We start from the raw sequence: 19,552 nt of genomic DNA on the forward strand, positions 1-19,552 counted from the left end.
TAGTCTCTTGAGAGACTGTCTCTTTAAGAGACGTATTCCAGGTCCATCCCATTAAAGACTAATTCTTACTCACCGTGTTATTAATGCCTACTTTCAATATCTTAAATGTCTACTTATATTATTTTTAATTGTATATTTACAAAAAATATATAATGAATTATTGAATTATCCCAATTAAAAATACACTCAAAGAAATTGTCTTTCACAACCGGGTCTAAAAAATCTCAAACATTTGATGCAGTCCCCAAAGTTTCCGGGTCTTAAACGACGACATAAAGATGACGAAGAAAAGTCTGGAATCGGACTCGAAAAAGTTCATGCGTCCAAAGGAAGAAATTAATGGCGCCGGAAAACAAAGTAAAGCAGCCACAAACTTGGTGAGTCCAAATCTGTACGTTGCAAATTGTGGTCCTGCTGTGGGTCTTTCACATGATACCATATCAACGGTGTTTCGTCAATTCGGTGAAGTTATAGGAGTATACGACGCCGACGATAGTGGAACTCGTGTTATAGTTTCATTTTCGGAAGAGGGTTCTGCTCAAGCTGCTTTCACTGCTTTCAATGGCCGCCACTGTTTGCAGCTTGCTGGACGCTGTTTACATATTCGCTATTCTGTGCCTCGCCCTGCTTCCTCGGTATTCATTTTTTAAAATATTTTGAAAATTTTTTCTGCTGATTGTTGCTGTTGGTTTACAATTTTGGGTTGCTGAAATAGGGCTCTTTCTTCTCTTTGTACTGGGGTTTGTTAGTTTAGCTGTGAGTTCAGGGAATCTAACCCAGGACTTCCTAGGCCATGACTTAGGTAATTTGAATAAAATCGTGTTAATCTTAGTATTGAAATGTGTAACATAACAAAAAGTGGCAGCCCATACTACAATACTATCTTGGATCCGCCACTGCTCAGGTGTATTTTGGAAATATTTTAGATAAAACCCTGTTAATTGATTTATATTTTGGAAATATGAGTTATTTAGATTTTCAAATTAGGTAATCTTCAATATATTTGTTGGTGATTCAGGCACTAGTTTTTCTGGTCCATTCAATTATATAGAAACAAATATGATGCAACTTTTAAAACTTTGTTCAAATTTTTGTTTCTTTTAGCTGTCTTAAAATCAGAGATGAAGTATAACCAGTGGATTCAACTATAAAATGATTTGTTGTGGTTCATGTAGCCAACTCCATTTTTTCCAGGATCAGGCTTTGGTATTATTTTTATTGCTGTTGTTGTAGTATTTTGGACATTTACTATGTCCATATGTGAATGTCTAGTTGTGGGTTGGATTTGGTTTGAGATTAGGATTGCAAATTTGATAAAGAACTAAAGCAGGGGTATTCATTTTAGCGGATGGGATAATTAATAGGATGTTTATATGAGATGCATGGTGTTCTCCTGCCAATGCTAAAATGCACATCTTTTCAGGTACGTGACCGTGGTTTCCTTGATGTATCTTTGGCTGCTGAAGAGCTTAATATACCTGGCCTTCACTTGTTTCATGACTTCGTTAATCTGAAAGAAGAGGAGGTTGGTAGGTTGCTAGCTTTGTAACATTTCAAAGAAGCAATTTTCCCATGAATTCAGCATTGCCTTAGTACATAAAATTACCTTTTTTCTCTTAGGAACTACTTGCGGCTGTTGATTCCAGACCTTGGATAAGTCTAGCAAAAAGAAGAGTTCAGCATTACGGCTATGAGTTCTCTTATCAAGTTAAGTAATCTTTTAAGATTGATTACAAAGAGGTCACTCATGTTGTAAAACTTTGTTTTTGATGTTGTTATTATTCCATTTATTTTAATTTACAAAGTCCTATTGTCCAAGAAAGTACTTTTTAACTTGTTTTTTTTCAGCCATGACTATTAAGTTTTGATGACTTGAATAAGAATGTTAATGTTAGAGAAAGAATGTACTAGGATAATGCACATAAAGCATGTAGCTTTTGGTCAATTAAGAACTTTATGTGCTTTGTCTTGTCAATAATGGTGTTCAATGGGCTGATATTCAACATAATATGTTGGCAATTCTGCATAGTAGGTGCTGGAGATGTAGGGAAGGTGGAAAAATCCTTCTTTACTTTATGTACTCTGAGAGTTGAAGAGTAGCAAGAGGAATTTTAGCAATTCATATACCTTTGGAAGCTTCCAGAGAGCAAGAGTTTGTAGCTTGCCTGTGTTATTTTAACTATCAGACTTTGATGAAATTATTTATCTATTTTTTCTTATATACTTGCATTAAGAATTATGTAGTTTTCTAACAAGTTCAGATTGGCTCTACTTGGTGCCTAAGTTTTGCTAACTACTAATCTGTTCGGTTTCACACACTTCAGTTCAGATCAGCACATGACTTTTACTCGCATTTCACTATTAGTTCAACTGTTATCACTTTAGTTCAGTTTGGTTTAGTAATTCTGTAGGGTAGGCTCTAGGCCCTTACTATGTTACTGTAGTTGAACAAGTTGTTCATTGTGGATTGATTTATTCACAATAAATAGCTTTACTAATTATAGAATCACCCTTAACTTTGAGTTGAAAATACTGATTGACGTGCTCTCTTGTTAGTCTTGTATTGAGTTAATTTATGTTCCCCTCTTAATTAATTCCTGATCTTTTATTTCAACCCTTTGGTCGCTTCAACCTGTTTCTGAAGTTTATTTAAAGTGTGTTCTTACATTTTTTTCCTTTTGGAAACAGACAAGAAATGTTGACACGAAAAAGTGCTTGGGTGGACTTCCATCTTTTGTTTCACCTGTGATAGAAAAAATCTCAGCGTCTTCTCTTCATGATGCTGCAACTATCAAGTTGGACCAGCTAACAGTAATCCTCCAAAACTTTATGAGTTCTTACTTGCATGGTTTAGTTTAATCTTTGAACTTTCTATTCTAAAATACTGGGGCAATTATCTCCAGGTTAATGAATATCCTTCAGGGGTGGGATTATCCCCTCATATCGACACTCATTCAGCATTTGAGGACAAGATTTTCAGCCTTTCATTAGCTGGTCCTTGCATCATGGAATTCAGGAGATATCAAGGAGGCAATTGGCCATCTAATCCTGCAATTATGCACGAAGATAATTTGGAGAATTTCGCAAATGTTTCAAGGAGATCTTTATACCTTCCCCCTCGATCAATGCTTCTCATATCAGGGGAGGCACGTTATGCTTGGCATCATTACATTCCACACCACAAGGTATCCAACATATTACCTTCATCTACTTTTTTGTTAGACTTCCATTTTCGAATTTGCTGTCATATGGAATTCGGAGTCATCATACTTGTATATACTTTTGTGCTTCTTTAAACCACCGATAGGTTTATGTATTCGGAGTCATATGGAATTTGGAGAATTGCTCGTTTGTTTTTAAATCGTATAATCATATGAATTATGATTGTACATCAGAAATTTTAATAATAATGATCTGAAGTGCTGCACAAACAACCAAATTGATAATTGAGTTAGTTTTCGACATTCATAATTTTTTCATTGATTATCTAGGTTGATACTGTTAAAGATAACCTAATTCGAAGGGCCTCAAGAAGGGTATCTTTCACACTACGCAAGGTTTGCCTCTTTTGTTTCTTTATTTTAAAAATTTGACATTTTTTGAAATTGCAATTTGGGTGTTTAGGATTTTCTCCTCAATGGGTCAAAGTTTTAGTTTTTTGAATTTGAATTATTATAGACTATAGTTAGCGACTTATTAAATCGTTTGCTCTTTTTATATATGTATAGTTGTAGATGTATTTTACCAACGGTCAATTGAAAGCAATTTTTTGTTACTACTATATACAAGGGTAACTTTGCATATATCTGACCCCAAACCTTGGTGGGATCTATTCAATGACATTGAGGTAATTTGATGAAGTTTTTTTTGAATGTTTGGTGCCATAGCATATCATGTGCTCCTTTTTTGTCTAATAATTATAATTATATTAGTTGGTGTCACTGATTGAGTATTATTTGTAAATTTTTCTGATGCATTCATAAAATCTATTTGTATAAGATTGATAATGATAATCAAAAGTAATGAAAGAAAAATTCCTAAATATGATGCAATGGGAGGTCAACTTCAGAAATGTTTCCTTTAGAACATTTTATGTGCCTCTTTTTCACTAAATATCATAAATATAGTTGGTGTCACTTAATATGTATATAAAAGAATCAATTTAGATAATCAGTCTCCTTTGTGTAAGAATTCTCAATTGACAACATGAAGCTTGTATTGTATAGCCTGTTGCGAAAAACATCCGTTTGTGTTGCTTTTACAAAAGTCCTTTTGCTGATTATTTTTTTCATTGGTTATGGACGGAATCGCTAGTAATAAGGCATTACCGTCAGATAAATTGTCACACAGTGTCCATTTCTTGTCACTTAGTTGAAACCCCCAAGATAGAAGGATGTATGAGAAGGCATTACCGACAGACACACAGTGTCTGTTTCAAAGAAAACAGCAGCATACCTTGTTTTCATATTACGTGTGGAGCCTGACCACATTTTATAGATAAGATTACCACCTTAGTCCTAACAAACTGGTTTGGAGGTCAACATGTGTTTATTACCCATAGGTTCGGAAGTCTGAAATCATTTTAATGGCTACATTTTCGTAAGGAAATGTAATTTTCTCTTCAAATTCTAAGAAATAAGGAGAACCATCTCTTAAACATCTCATTCTAGTGGAAAGTTGCTTGATTTGGTCCCTAAGATAGATAAGCTGTTCGGACATCTCTTACTTTTCTTCTTCAAGCTTTAAAATGGTTTTTGGAAGTTTGTTGTTTGGTACTTGGTTTGGGGTTGGGTTTTAGCATGTTGATGCCATTGTGTTTGGAATAGAAACTCACGAATACTCCAAGGATATAAGCTGGCTTTGAGTCCAATTATGTTGTATGTTCGCTTGAGACCCCACACATAAGAATAAGAGGCTTTTACGTGTTGATCAAGATCAAAGGATGTTTGGTAATGCTTGGATATTTTTGAATTGAGATTAGGCTTTGTTTTTGAGGGGATTCTGGAATTATGTGATGAAATTTCAAAGTGAGTCTGAATGAGAGTAAGGGATGCCATGGGGAAGGATGAAAATGAGGGTAGCAGGGAGTGATGTATGAAAGAACAAAGATAAGAAATGTCGCGTGAAATAAAGAGAGGAAGAGAAGGAGTGTTGATGAATGTAATTGAACCTTGTTGATAAAGGCACATCACAACAAAAAGGTTGCACATATGTTTGAGTTGAGGAAAGAGGGATAGTGTAGCAAAACATTGAATCTTCATTGATATAGACACCACATTGATGATGCAAAGGCCCCAAAGATCACAAGTGAGACACCAACTGTCCAAGCAAAGAGACTTTCTTTACTTATACTCAATATAAGAATAAAAGGCTAGACAAAGGGCGAAACAAAGATATCATAAAATTTCAACTATCTTTATATCACATTCATCCATCTATATCATGTAAAACTAAGGATAGAAATTTAAAGAAAAAAACTTAAATTAAGTTGTATTACATGTGAATCCCCAAGCAGTCTAAATGCTACTTGAAATTCATATGTGAAGTTACGTAACCGTCTTGACGAATTTAAATGCATTTGGAGGGAAAAAATCAACCATGCGTACAAAAGGTTTCTCTATAACGTTTTTGCATAATTTCTAGACTTGCAACTTCTTTTTGGCTCCATTTTTTGATTCATTTGAATGCCTAGGAATTCCTTCCCAATTTCTGAATTTGCACATGTTCAACTTTGCTCCATATAACTACTTGTCTTGGAACTGTTTTTTTTTATCTAACCTACCATGCCTGAGTTTGCTCACGTCCAACTTTGCTCCATGTAACTCCTTGTACACTTTGGACTTGCAGCTTTAGCTATCTTTGACTCTTGTATCATGTTCTTCCTCTTGCTTGTGCCTCACGCGCATGATTACAAACCATTTAACTATCACTATGGTTACATCCTACACAAATCTTACTAATTAAAGAACTTGATTAGCTGAAGAGTTCAAAAGAGTTAAACTATTACGACTTTCAAAACAACCCGAAAATGCATGATATTAAAGCTGTAAAAGCATCAACAATCTTGGATGAATTTGCATTGAAAAGAGCTTGACTAAGTCTTGCTCCCGCCTCCCATTGAAAATCTTGATAGGGTTGTTGATGGTCGAGGGTGAAACTTCATTGCGAACATGGTTTTTGCATATCTGCTATATATAGAACTGAAAATGTTCTATGGTGCAGGTGAGAACTGGACCTTGCTGCTGTGATTTCGGTCTGTACTGTGATTCTCAGCGTTAGACATTTGGTTCTGGCTTCCTGAGTAATTGTACTTGTAACCAGCGCGATGTGACTAGTAGGAAGACACGATGGTGTTGCAAGATAGGTTAATTCTCTCGTGTTCAGCTCACATCTATCGCAAGTTGGGCTCCACACAAGCAGAAATGATTGTAGTTTTCACTTTTATGTCTCCGTTTCTAGAATACTGATGTTTAGGATGTGCTTTAAGATACAATGAAGAGGACATGTTCCAAAAATTTGCTTTAGAGTTGCGTTCTCGGAGATGGTTGTTTGGTGATACTGGCAGAACGTGGAACTAGCATAAGCCTCAATACATTTGACATGGTTCAAGAATTGGTTTGAAAAGATAATACTGCCGATTTTACAGCGACTGATGCCCCTTTATGAACACATACCATCTAATGTTATTTGGTGTACCTATTTTGATGTGTATGTTTCGATGATTTTATTTAGATTGAATCAGAAAGTTTTCGATTGTCACTTGAAATACAAAAAACACATATATTCTTCCTTGAAATATATAGTAAGGTGTACCTGCTTCATGACATCAACTTTCCGTGATGCACAAAATCTTACAATGGTTTTGGACAACAGGACCTTTGGTTCGATGTCATTTTTACAAAAATACATACAAAATCACATCATCATCAAGCTCATAAGAAAACAAGCATATTTAACAAAATAAATTGAAAATACTTTAGCTATGAATAACTACAATTTAATTTGTTGTGGATGAGGTTTTGGAGTAGTAAATTGAATAACTACAATTTAATTTGTTGTGGATGAGGTTTTGGAGTAGTAAATTGATAATAAGAAACCTACATTTGTATAAAAATAAATAAATTATTATAAAAAATAAATGAAGTAAAAATACTTTAATAGTGCTACGAGAGAAGAAAAAGAGTGATTTGAGAGGCTGAAGAAGATTTAATGGAGGTTTTAGAGGGGCTTAATGTCGATTTAGGGCAACTCATTTTGGGGCAAATGAGGAAGGAGAGGCAACTGTTGAATTTAGACTGCATATATTCATTGTTATTAACTGTGAACAAAGTTTTGGTCACAAAAAGTCAGATGTTTGACCTTTTGTTACCAAATTTTTGTTTGTTGCTGACAGTAAATAAAATGTTAGATCTTTATTGGTTTGTATTTTTGTTCGTTGTTATTAACAATGAATATGTCTTAGGTTTGGACTAAAAGTCGCTTACTTTGAGAAATAAGTTTTTATCAAGCTTAGTTTATTTTTTTTTTCAAATTAAGTTTATTTTGTTCAATTATGGAAAACAATTACAGCCTGTTTGGTAGATGGTAATAAACGGTGGTAATAGAAATGAAAAATTAGTGTAATTTTGATTGAAAAATATCTTGGCTACCTTTATGGTCATATTTGTTCAACTTCAATCATGTCATCTTCTTCATAAAATTCATTCCAATGCGTTACCATTGGGAGAGGTGGAATTAGGTGGTAATGAAAATTTGTAAACAAAAATACTTTTTTGCGATTAAATTTTCATTACCATGGGAATGATATGGAACTTTTGATGAAATTTTTTATAAACCATTCTCATTACCACCATTTAATACTACTAACTAAACGGGCCGTCAAGTTTTAAAGGAGCATAAATAGAAAATTTGAAACAAATAAGCAAAAATATATAAAAAATTCACATTATAGCCAACTTTTAAAACTATTTCTCAAGATAAACAGTTTTTTCCCACATTCGAGGTTTGGGGCTGTTCGCACTTAGTAACAGCGAACAAAGGCAGAGGGTTCAAAAAAAGTAAAGGGTCTGTTCGCTGTTACTAACAGCGAACAAAGCTAAAATCTGGTCAAACAGGGAGATCTGCTGTTTTAGCTCGTATTTGTTCGCTGTTACTAACAGCGAACAAAAACTTTGACAAACAGAGAACAAACTCTGACTTTTTTGACCTCCAATCTTTGTTCGCTGTTACTAACAGCAAACAGCCCCAAACCACAGCTTTGGAAAAAATTGCTTATCTTGAGAATTATTTTGCAAAGTTTGCTATTATATGAATTTTTTATATTTTTTTGCTTACCTATTTTAAATTGCATAGATAGGAATTAAAACCACTAACTAAACGGGCCGTCAAGTTTCACTTAAAATTTAGGGAAAATTTGAAATACTTAAGCAAAAAAAAAAAATAATTAAATAAACTAAGTTTCAAAAAATTTCCAAAAGTAAGCGTGAAAATGCTAAACTTGTGGTTTGGAGTTGTTCGCAGTTACTAACTGCGAACAGCAAATAGGACAAAATAGCTGTTTGCAATTAGTAACTGCGAACAACTAATTTGTCCTATTTGCTGTTCACAGTTAGTAATTGCGAATAGACCTGCTCCACAAATACGCAGAACAGTTTCTATTTTTCGTATTTTACCCAATTTCTCAAAACCCTAACTTCATTCGACATTCTCCTTCTAAAACCATTGATTCAATCCATCAATTCTTGCATTCCTCTTTTAATTTGGCACTTTAAAATTAGTGTGGGATACTCTAGCTTGCTCAAAGGTAAACTTTTTTGTGTTTTTTGGTTTATGTGTAGTTGTTTATGGTTTTAACCAAATTTGCTTATTATTTCAAATGTAGATTACTAGTTGTTAAATCAAGACTATTCTTAATCATCCATAAGTTTTGAAGGTAATTTTTAATTGTTTTTATAGCTTTATGTTGTTTTTTGAATTAATGTTGTTGAATTAGTGGAATTCAATGTTGATAATATTATTAGAGATGTTGATGTTGATGTTGGTATTAGAAATATTATTTATGAATTGATTTATTATTTGGATTTTATGTGTATTAAATATGTATGAACTTAGTTATATTATGGATTTTAATAATTTTTAGACCAAAAAAGATTATAATCAAATGAATGTAATGTACTTGTATGGGCATGAGTTGATGTTGATGTTGATTTTCTTTGTATTAATGTAGAAAATGGCATTATTTCGCTTGACTATAGTATGTTTTTGGAATGGTTGTATTCGAGAAAGTAGTGGCAAAGTTCATTATGTTGGGGGAAGACGTAAGTTGTTTGCTTGCAATTCGAACATGGATTTGAACCACTTTAAACGTTTTATATGTTCTAAGATTGGTTTGTACCCTACTAGAAGTACCGTAAGTATAAGCTTTAAATATGACATGAGTGGATAATTGCTTGCCTTTCCTGTTGAGGATGATGAAGCTATAAATGCTATGTGGGAGCATTCAAAGTTCATCCAAATTCCCTCTTTGGAGTTATACGTAGAAGAAGTACCATTAGGTAGTGTAGTTGCTTCTAATCCTACTCCTACCCCTATACCTATATTACTCAGGAAACTGTAAATCCCGTCGTTTCTTCCGCATCTTGTACGTTTTCTCAACCCCGTACGAATCAAGTTCCAATTGATTCAATGGTTAACTTAGGAGAAACTGTTGAGATGGGACCTTGGGATGATGAAAATGAGAGTAATGAGCTTATTGATGATCCTTCTGAGGACGATGTAGATGTCTATGAGGATGCGCTAGCAAATGACATGACCCTAGGCAACATTCCTACAATCACTCCTCCTACACCTTATACCCTATGTCCACCTCTAGACGAGTATGAGGAGGACAACTCTTGGAGGACTTGGGCTTGTGATACCACTTACACCGAAGAAGAGGAGTTTGAGAAAGGTATGATGTTTGATAGCAAGGATCCGTTGTTGGAAGCTATCAGAGTGTATCATATTTGCAGAAATGTGGAGTATAGAACGGAGACCTCGAACCAAACTGTCCTTACTTTGAAGTGCAAGTGGGGTTGTTCGTGGAAACTTAGGGCTACGTTTGATTCTTATTTATCTTCATGGCGTATTGTTACATATAAAGGTAAGCATGGTTCTTGTGTATTGGGTAGTGACATTGTTTCGGCTGGACACATTTATATGATTAAGTTGCCAATTAAATAATATAATGTTACATTAACTAAATATTAATTGCAGGCACAAGGTGCGGCAGACGTGATGCGGTACGGCCACGAGGAGCCGGTGATGGAGATTGCGCATGGCATGCTCGTCGGCTCGCAGTTCCAGCGCTTCATACCGGAAGTGGCTGCAGAGTCCTCACCGACTATCGCCCATACGCACGTCTCATCTCTGCTTATGACTACCATTTGGAGGAGATGGACAATTCATACCCCGTTAACGTTGCGTGGACCTTGCAGGCTGGGCCATCACAGTCATCACAGTACCAGTCCCCTCCACTGCCTGAGTGACACCCAAACACCTCTTACTATCGTAGGAGGCATAGGAGACCAACTCAGTTGGATAGCGTACATGAGGGTCGTAAGCGTTAATGTTTAACTTTTGTGTATTTGGATCGACTATGTATATATATATATATATATATTTATTGAGTTGTATATTTCAAACATTTGTATATATTTTGTTGTATATATATGTTTAATTATTTTATCATAGCCTCCAAACTTTGACTTATGAATGATCGGAGTTTTGGAGATGAATCATGCCGCCTGAAACATATAGTGACTTGTAATTATTCTAATGTCTCTATTGCAAATACAACAAATAACAACTCAAAAATTAAGGAAAAAAAATATTGAATAGCAGTTCGCAGTTAGTAACTGCGAACAGCAAACAAGACAACTGCGAACAACTATTTTGTCTTATTTACTGTTCGCAGTCTCCAAACTACGAGTTTGAAATTTTCACGCTTACTTTTGAAAATTTTTTGAAACTTAATTTATTTAATTATTTTTTTTTCTTTGGCTTAAGTATTTCAAATAAACAAAGTTAGGGCCCTATGAATATGATAGTGTGTGTATAGTCTATCATGTATGCCAAGGTTTCCACAACAGCCATGAAAGAATTAAATCGAAATGTCCAAGCTTCCTCCTTTCCTACCACTCCTCCTTTTCACGCTACTTTCAAACTCCCAATACACCACTCCATTCTTTCTCTCTCCTCTCTCCTCTCTCCTCTCTCCTCTCTCTTTCCACAACTAAATACTCCTATTTCCGTAATGTACATTATTATTTGTTAATTAAATTCTTTTCAACCCAGTTAATTGGTACTGGTAGCTGGTCATTGCTAGATCTGGGGATGCTTTTTCATTCTAATTCTGAAAATGTAAATATTTTGACGATTATATTGTCGTGATTGTGGATTGTTGGTCAGGAAGATGGGTACCGGAAGCAGTAAATCGCGTCGAATTGGTGGTAGTTCGGTGTCTTCTGCTTCTTCTACGTCGTCGTATTTATCCTCATTTTCTTCTTCAAATGAAAGGAGTAAAAAACGAGGAATTTTTAGCTCTACTTGTCTTGGATCCTCTTCGAGAGCTTACGACGACGATGATGAGGATGATGATGATCAGGTCACAGATTCATTAATTTTTAAATTACATTTTAAGCATATTTACTGTCAATGTTGTTGAAACTGTGGAATAATTTTGGTTGTTAAGTGTGATGATTGGTTTTCTTCTTTTACTCGATTTGTTAAAGAGGATGATGATAGAGTATACAACATATGAAACCAATAGCTCAAGCCGACGCTTGTAGCTACTTATATACTCTATAAGATAGGCGGTTTGTGCAGTTAAAGAGGAAGGAGCAAGTGTGCAATTCAATGTACATTATTTTTGATGTGGGTTTCACAATGCAATTAGATTCGATGCTGTTTTGGTCTGTTAAAACTAATGAACTTCTGAGTTTTGATGTAGTAAATATTGTGGGTCTTACGTCTCCTATATGGTGTTACTGTGCTGCAATATTATCTTCAAAAGTTTACTACAGCTTATTATTTTGGAATTCCTTGATTTCGGGTTTTTATTGAACTAGTTTGAATGATGTTCTTTGCTTGATTTCACATTTGCATTGCTTATTAATTCTGATAGTTTGTGAATATTTCATTTACAGATATGATCATATAAATGTGAAATGAACTTAAACTAGTTATATCTTTGTTAAGCAAACCCTTTGTTTACTTTTTGGAGAAGTGTATTATGATGATGACATTCTACTCAAAGGAGTTTGCTCAGACAGTGTTTTTATATTGATGAAGCTTTTCATGTTTTAATGAGTTGACATATATAAATGGAGGATTTCATATTTCAATGAGTTGACATTGGGTATTTTTGGTTATTAATTGTTAGTTGGTTCAATTGGCTTTTTGACCAATTGGCATGATAGCGAACCGCATGTGCAATTGGGTTAGCTATGCAATTTCAATTTGAAATTAGGGATTTTTGAGGGAAGGAGGGATCACTTTGGGTTTGAGATGAGGCTGAATAGAGGGATGTCTAAGAGAATAACAAAGATAAAGAATAGAGGTTGAAAATGATTGATGTTCTGATTTTCAACAGTCAGGATTTGAGTTGTATTTAGACGTGAGTTAGCGTCAAGATTGAACCTTTTGTGGTTTCATGAATGGATGGACGTATAGCGATATCAGGAAGGGTTTAAGCGAGTTTGAGTTTGTGAGATGGATTTTGAGATAGAAAGAATTATAGGAAGATAGAAAGATGTAACGAAATAAAAATTTCAGATAGACAATGACTATAATTGTGGTTTATTGGGTTTGAAAGTTGTTGTAAGAGGGAGGTATGTGAGAGATGGGAGTCCAATTTTCTGACTGAATTGAACTTCTAACTCAATTGAAATTGCATGAAAACATAAAATAATAATTTAGCCTCGGCAAAAGGAATAGAAATAAGTTTCTTGTTAACAACTAGCTAGACGTATGACTAAGCCCCTGAATAGGCTGCCACACGTTTGGACTTAATGTCCTAGTCCAATTGTATATGGTAAAATTAGGATTCTTTTTATGACCATTCGGATGAAATTTTAATTTTCTTGGGATTCTGTCTTCCTCGTTTCTAGGAGCACTTGTACCCTTAAATCTTTCTTACCGGGATTGAAAGCAACTTGATCTTAACACTTTGGATTTTAGAATCTCATTCCTTGAAAGTAGGTGGCAACTAGAATATTTTTGCAACATTCACATGATCTTGGACTCCAACTGATGTTGGATTGTTAATGAAATCGAATCCATCATGATTGGGATTGAAAGGGAAAAATTCAAACGAAACTATCATGTTCTTTGGGACTTGTTGAAATAAACAACTATAAAGGCTCATACAAATATTTTCAACAAAATCATATATAACCAATAACAGAATACTATAACAAATAGACTGGATCATACAAAATCAGTAAATATCAAGAACATGAGCATTCACCATAGAAGTGAAGATCCTCAACCTTGAGCAGCAGTTGAGAAAAGTCATCATCGTTGGGGCTAGATCGTTATCAAAGTAGGATTGACTTTTTTATTGCTTGTTAAGCTAAGAGATAGATGTTTGATAAAATTAGTTATTTGATATTGGCTATTTATTAGAAAAGAAGTGGGACAACAAGTCAAAAGCTAATGAACAAACCTACGACAAATAAATTTTTCCTTTTGGCTTAAAAGTTATCCTTTTAGTTGGCTTAAAAGCCATTAACCAATATTCCAAATTTCCAATCACCAATCAAAAGCCAAAAACCAAAGTCTAACCAACAAATTAGCCAATAAGCTATTACCTTAAAGAGCCACTCCATCTAATTTTCTAAGTATGCCGATGACAATGCATAATAGAAATAGGTTGTATTGAATATTTGATTGGATTTATTGGTTAAGCATCCATTTAGAGTTTGTATAGGAGCACTGCAATTAGGTTTCAGAGCATGGTGATTATAGGAGACAAAGGACAATGAGTTTAGATGTGCAGTGGTATATAAGGCAAGGAAGATGTGTTAGGGCCAGCCTACACATTTTTTATACCGCTTGTTAAAGGTTTTGTACATGCTAAAATGTGAATATCCCCTGATTAAATGTACGTACAAAGTTTTCTCGTATCCATGAATGTTGTGTGTGTCATCTGAATAATTATGATTTTATCGTGCTTAATTTTATCATTAGTGTCAATGAAGCAACTTGAGGCTTAGATGCCAGGTTTTACATGCAACCTAGATATCTACTGACACTTATTTGGACTGTGCCACGACTCATTGTTGAACTTTATGATAAACTATGTCAGATTTCAATCATCCTCTCTTTTTTAATTTATATTTTTAGGAATTAGGAAAGTGAGAACCTACAAATTCGTCTTGTTCTGGTCTTGTCTCTTTTGAAGTGTTGCATGATGTTTGATAGTATTTTATGCGTCTTGAGTTGGATAAATTGATATAGCAACATTTAGTTTTACATAATTTATTTTTTAGCTGCTGGTTAAAATTGTGCCACTCTTTAGTGCTTGAATGACAAGTTTGTCTATCTAAATATGGAGGTAGCTTTATTGTCTTTTATCTGATGTTAACATAATCACTTATATACCAGGGGAAGCCATTTGTTTTTAATTATGGTCTAGACTTAAGTTTGTGAACATTGGACAAAGTCTTTGCTGCATTTGACTTATGTAATTAATTCTGCTTATAGGTTTCCAATCATCAAGTTGAAGTTAGTGCAAGAATGCAGCGACCTGAATTGGAGTCTGACGAAGTGAAAGTTGATTGTTACCAAACATCTAAAGTTAATGGGACTAATAACACACCTTGTGTATCTAATGGGGAATGGGATCATGCAAATGGAGCAGACAGTAGAAGCAGGGCAGATGGAAGTTCATCTCAAGCTTTCTCTGGCCAATCCTTAAATCATTCGAGTCGATTTTTATCTCGCTTCAGTTTTGTACCTGGTAGTGTTAGCTTTCGGCTCAGTAGAGCTTCCAGTGTGGGGTCATCACGTGCTTATCCTTCTTCACTTTCTAACTTAGCTATTTCAAGAGGTGAAGAGGATCATATGCGTGGAAGTTTTTCGGATCATTTGATCAGCAGTAATACTAATGAGAGTCAAAGTAATAGCTCTCTGAATTCTTCATGTCTTGCCAGTGCATCAGTTAGATCTCATGGCGATTCGTCTATAAATTTGGTGGGATACCCTGCAAGTTCTACTTTGTCCGTTTCCTTGCAAGATGACCAGGTCATCCGTGCACAAGATTTGGTGAATAATGATAGAGATAGTACTAGAACAGATGTGTGTTTACCCTCTCTTGGAAGTCATATGGATATGGAACGTGTGAACAGGAGAATCGGCAACCGTCGAAATGGTGCCCGAGAACCAGCCGAACGGAATGTTCGTTTTAGTAGAACATTAAGTGTCGGAAGACTCCGTGATAGGGTTCTACGGAGACCATCCTTTTCAGACTTGACTCTTTCTCCTTCGCAACAGGAGAGAGCCACTGCTTCTGATGGAGATCCTGTTCACTCTGTGGTGTCTTCTCCTTATCCAGTGCCCCGTACGCCTAGCTCCTATTATGCTAGTCAAAATAATGACAATGATACATTACACCTTAGAGAAAGCAGGCATCACGATTTACTGGAGCATAGATCAAATTTCTTGGAACGGCGAAGAAGAATAAGGTTTCAGGTCTGTTTATTTCTATTGCTAGATGGAATTCCATTAAGCTCCTATTTCAATGTGCTGAAGTACTGGATTTTTCATGTAGTTATGTTCAACTTTATAGTACAATCTGCTGTTTGCACATTTCACAGTTTTTATTGAATTTAGTGTCCCAACTTCTGTGCATTATACAATTAGAGCATGGTTCAGGCCTTCAGGGATAGCGATCTGTCCTTTTTTTTCACCGGGGAAAGTGTCAAAAATAAATCAACCTTTGCTCGATCCGCTGAAAATAAATCCAACTATTGTTTATTAATAAATCCACCTATTTTCTATAGTTGCTGAAAATAAACCCATTTATTAATTGCTTGACTTACAAAGAAACTTTAAAGATGGTTATATACAATAGGTGAGTTTATTTTTAGCAAGCATACCTAATAGGTGGGTTCAGTTAAAAATAAATAATAGGTGAGTATATTTTCAACGGATCAAATAAACCTTGGTTTATTATTGACAATCTTCCTTTTTTCACTGATCAATCAACATAGCGAACAGGATTGTTATTGCTCACATATGACATAACTAAAAATCTCATATGGAAGTTAACTGTTTAGAGTTTCAGACATTTGATATAAGTTGTTAGATTATAGTATATCGTGCTTAGGTACTAGGGATTTTGATAGATCGTCAATTTATATGTCAATTTGTCAATTGTGAACCAACGTTGCCTCATTAATTTTATTTACTAATTGATCACTTGGTTTCTTGACTTTTTCCTAATTTACACTATGCCATTTTACATCTAACTGTACCCATTAAGGATATGGAGTTATTTCTCTCTCTTTCTCTTTCTCTCTCTATATATATGATCAAGTTCCAGTGAGAACCAAGTTTATATGAGAATCGTGAGAACCAATCTCTCCGATAAAAATGTTACTTTTTCACAAAAAAGGTGTTAATTTTGCACAAAAAATGTTACTTTTAAGCAAAAAAAGTGTTACTTTTAGAAAAAAATATAAACACAAAGTAACACGTTTTTTTCCGAAAAGTAACACCTTTTTATGTAAAAGTAAGACCTTTTTGTGAGTTCTTTTCAGAATTTTTTTCTTAAAGTAACACTTATTTGCCTGAAAGTATCATCTTTGTTTTTTTTAAAAAAATAACACTTTTTTGCCAAGCACATTGGTTCTTACAGTTTTCATATAAGGATGGTTCTCACATAAGGATGGTTCTCACTTGAATGTCTTTCTATATATATATATACACACACAAGGTGTTTTCTTGTGACCCTTTATGACTTTCGCATTTTCAGGTACAGGCACTTCAGCGTTTGGGAAGTCGCTTTGATAATCTGTCAGGGCATGAGAGACATTGTATTTTGTCTGGGCAGCATCAAACTGGACGCTGCTCTTGTCGCATCAGCACCAGAAATTCTAATTCAAATAATGATGGTGGTACTCGGGCTAGCATATCGAGAATCGTTATGCTAGCTGAGGCTCTGTTTGAGGTATTTAAGATATTATATTTTATTCTCCTTTAAACCACTAGAACTTGCCATTATTGTGCAATTTCCGTTTAGAGTAAGCTGATTCTTCAAACTTATTTAATTAGGTTCTGGACGAAATTCACCAGCAATCAGTGGTGTTATCCTCCCAACCTTCCGTATCGTCTATTGGATCAGTTCCAGCACCCAATGAGGTTGTAGAATCACTGCCTGTAAAAGCATACAATAAATCGACAAAATTTCAGAATGAGGAGATTGCACAGTAAGTTTTTATATTTGCGTTCTGTCCAATATAAAGAAGGATGATTAGTTACCTAGAATACTACCTTGTATAGTGAACAAGTTTTCTTGTTGCTTCTATTACTCCATACTACAATGGTAACACTTGCGTCATTTACTTATTTATGACTTTATCTAAGTAGACTGTTCTATATATATTTTAATAGATGAGTGGGTGCATCTCAAATTGTTTTCGGAGCTTGTTATGGGCTATACAGCTGCTAGGGTTCCTAGGGGTTATGAACTTGTATTATTGTGAAGGATAACTTATGCATAGTTGTCATTTAAAAAATTTTACAACGGTGAATGGTATTTTAGTGAAGCCTTTCTATTTCTTTTCATGGAAACGTCTAGACTTTTTGAGCATTAGGATTTAGGATGTAGGTTTAAGGTTGTTATGGATCTTATCTCATTTGTTCATTCTTCAACAGTTAAAATTTTATGAATGCTCTTTTTGATATTAGTTATCCAAAATTTGACTTTCGAGTGTCTTATTGATCGCAGATGTTACATATGTCTATTGGAGTATGAGGAAGGCGATGACATGCGTGTACTGCCTTGTCATCATGAGTTTCATAAGAAGTGCATTGACAAGTGGCTTAAGGAAATTCACAGGTAAAATTTTATTCCATGCATTATTTCATCCCTTGGTACTTCACATAAACTTGATTTAGTTAGTTTGAATAATGACCTTACAGGCTTACACTGATGTTGTAAAGTGTAAGTTTAATTGCTTTATACTTTTTTAGTTGAGTGGCTGCTTTTTATTTCAGGTAAATCAAGCATAAGTTAATTATAATTTTTCTTGGGTTGAAATGTATATTCTAATGGAAGTTTGAGTTTTGTACAATAGTGTGAACATGTTATGCACTACATCATCAATGCCACAACATTTAATTCCAAAATATGGGTCAACCACATGAACCCATAGAAAAAATTCTCGAATGTCGTCATGATGTGGTATTGATCGAGATATCGTGGATATGACACCTCAACTTTTTTTGCTGACATCGTAATGTGAATTGTTCACTTGAGAAAAATTCATTTCATAATTTTAATTTTTTGTTGTTTAGAACATATATTTAAATTAAAGCTTATAAAAGAACTTTTAGAATCTTCTTTACAACAATATTTTACCCCAATGCCATTATGTGACTCCCACATATAGGCCATTGTATCCGAAATCAAAGAGCTATAAATCTTTGGCCCTATCGAAATAATAAAGATCACTTTTTTTTGTGAATCTAAACATGGAGAGTATTGTTTCTCATCCCTCAGGGTATGCCCACTTTGCCGTGGAGACATATGTAGAGCTGCATCATTACCCGTTGGGAGTGGAGGCAGCTGTTAAAGTTCTGCATACTAAACTGTTTGGTGAAACACTTGGGAACAAGCAGGTTGCGTCTGTGATGCTCTCATGGAGATTTATGGTTTTTCCTGCTTGGGCTCTTGTTTCGTCGACATTTTGACTCAGGTAACTCAAATGAAGAAAGGTGATCAACTTGTAATGCTTTGGAACTGATAAATCTTTGATTTCTGTCTACGTAAAATGAGAGAACACAACAGATGTAGAATGGTTTTTTATGAGATGGGGACAGCCGGACAGGTGATCAATGCACCATTTTGTACGTCTAGTTCCTGAAATGTCACAAACCTATGTAGGTGCGTTTTTTTTTTGTTCCGTCTCCAATTGTTTGCTTTGTTTTTGTTGGGTAACCTTGTGATTATCGTGCAACCAGGAGCTGATTCAATCTGTATTCGGTAACTATGTAACATTAAATTTTAGTGTAATTGATTCTTATCAATAAGATCTTCCTCGCAGCTTGTATTTTTACCAGTCTACTTACAAAATCTGAATCAATCAATTTTGAATTGGAAAATTTACATTTTCATCTCCCACTTTGCCCTGTTTGCTTTTGTTAGGTCGACTTTTGTCGTCTACAAATGTTGGGCTGAATTTTTATGTAGGTTTGCAACCATTGAAACATTTACTTGTTGTAACTTGAAGAACCAAGTAGTGGTAAGCGGTGACTAGAGGAGTGCAACGTGGCAGGGGCCACTAAA

At 34.8% G+C, this 19,552-nt stretch overlaps 2 protein-coding genes across 2 annotated transcripts; both read left to right on the top strand.

Moving 5' to 3' along the window:
- Window positions 1-203: 203 nt before the first annotated feature.
- Window positions 204-6,826, top strand: LOC130800515 (alkylated DNA repair protein ALKBH8 homolog). The gene is made up of 7 exons (XM_057664098.1): window positions 204-635; window positions 1,424-1,525; window positions 1,621-1,707; window positions 2,689-2,811; window positions 2,904-3,185; window positions 3,492-3,557; window positions 6,223-6,826. The coding sequence occupies exons 1-7, from the start codon at window positions 279-281 to the stop codon at window positions 6,277-6,279; spliced, it is 1,074 nt and encodes a 357-aa protein (XP_057520081.1). The 5' UTR covers window positions 204-278; the 3' UTR covers window positions 6,280-6,826.
- Window positions 6,827-11,104: 4,278 nt separating this feature from the next.
- On the top strand, window positions 11,105-19,339 carry LOC130800516 (uncharacterized). The gene is made up of 6 exons (XM_057664100.1): window positions 11,105-11,644; window positions 14,746-15,732; window positions 17,018-17,212; window positions 17,317-17,471; window positions 17,993-18,103; window positions 18,767-19,339. Exons 1-6 carry the CDS (start codon window positions 11,453-11,455, stop codon window positions 18,837-18,839), a joined length of 1,713 nt encoding a protein of 570 aa, XP_057520083.1. The 5' UTR covers window positions 11,105-11,452; the 3' UTR covers window positions 18,840-19,339.
- Window positions 19,340-19,552: the final 213 nt, after the last annotated feature.

Source organism: Amaranthus tricolor, chromosome 14 (genome assembly GCF_026212465.1).
Source record: "Amaranthus tricolor cultivar Red isolate AtriRed21 chromosome 14, ASM2621246v1, whole genome shotgun sequence".
Classification (NCBI taxonomy): Eukaryota; Viridiplantae; Streptophyta; class Magnoliopsida; order Caryophyllales; family Amaranthaceae; genus Amaranthus; species Amaranthus tricolor.

Excerpts from the sequence above, each read along its gene's own strand:
- LOC130800515 (XM_057664098.1), top strand. The coding sequence starts at position 279 with ATGACGAAGAAAAGTCTGGAATCGGACTCGAAAAAGTTCATGCGTCCA. Across the intron at positions 636-1,423 it reads TGCCTCGCCCTGCTTCCTCG|GTACGTGACCGTGGTTTCCT; the intron begins GTATTCATTTTT and ends ACATCTTTTCAG. Across the intron at positions 3,558-6,222 it reads TATCTTTCACACTACGCAAG|GTGAGAACTGGACCTTGCTG; the intron begins GTTTGCCTCTTT and ends TCTATGGTGCAG.
- LOC130800516 (XM_057664100.1), top strand. The coding sequence starts at position 11,453 with ATGGGTACCGGAAGCAGTAAATCGCGTCGAATTGGTGGTAGTTCGGTG. Across the intron at positions 11,645-14,745 it reads ATGAGGATGATGATGATCAG|GTTTCCAATCATCAAGTTGA; the intron begins GTCACAGATTCA and ends TTCTGCTTATAG. Across the intron at positions 18,104-18,766 it reads TGGCTTAAGGAAATTCACAG|GGTATGCCCACTTTGCCGTG; the intron begins GTAAAATTTTAT and ends CTCATCCCTCAG.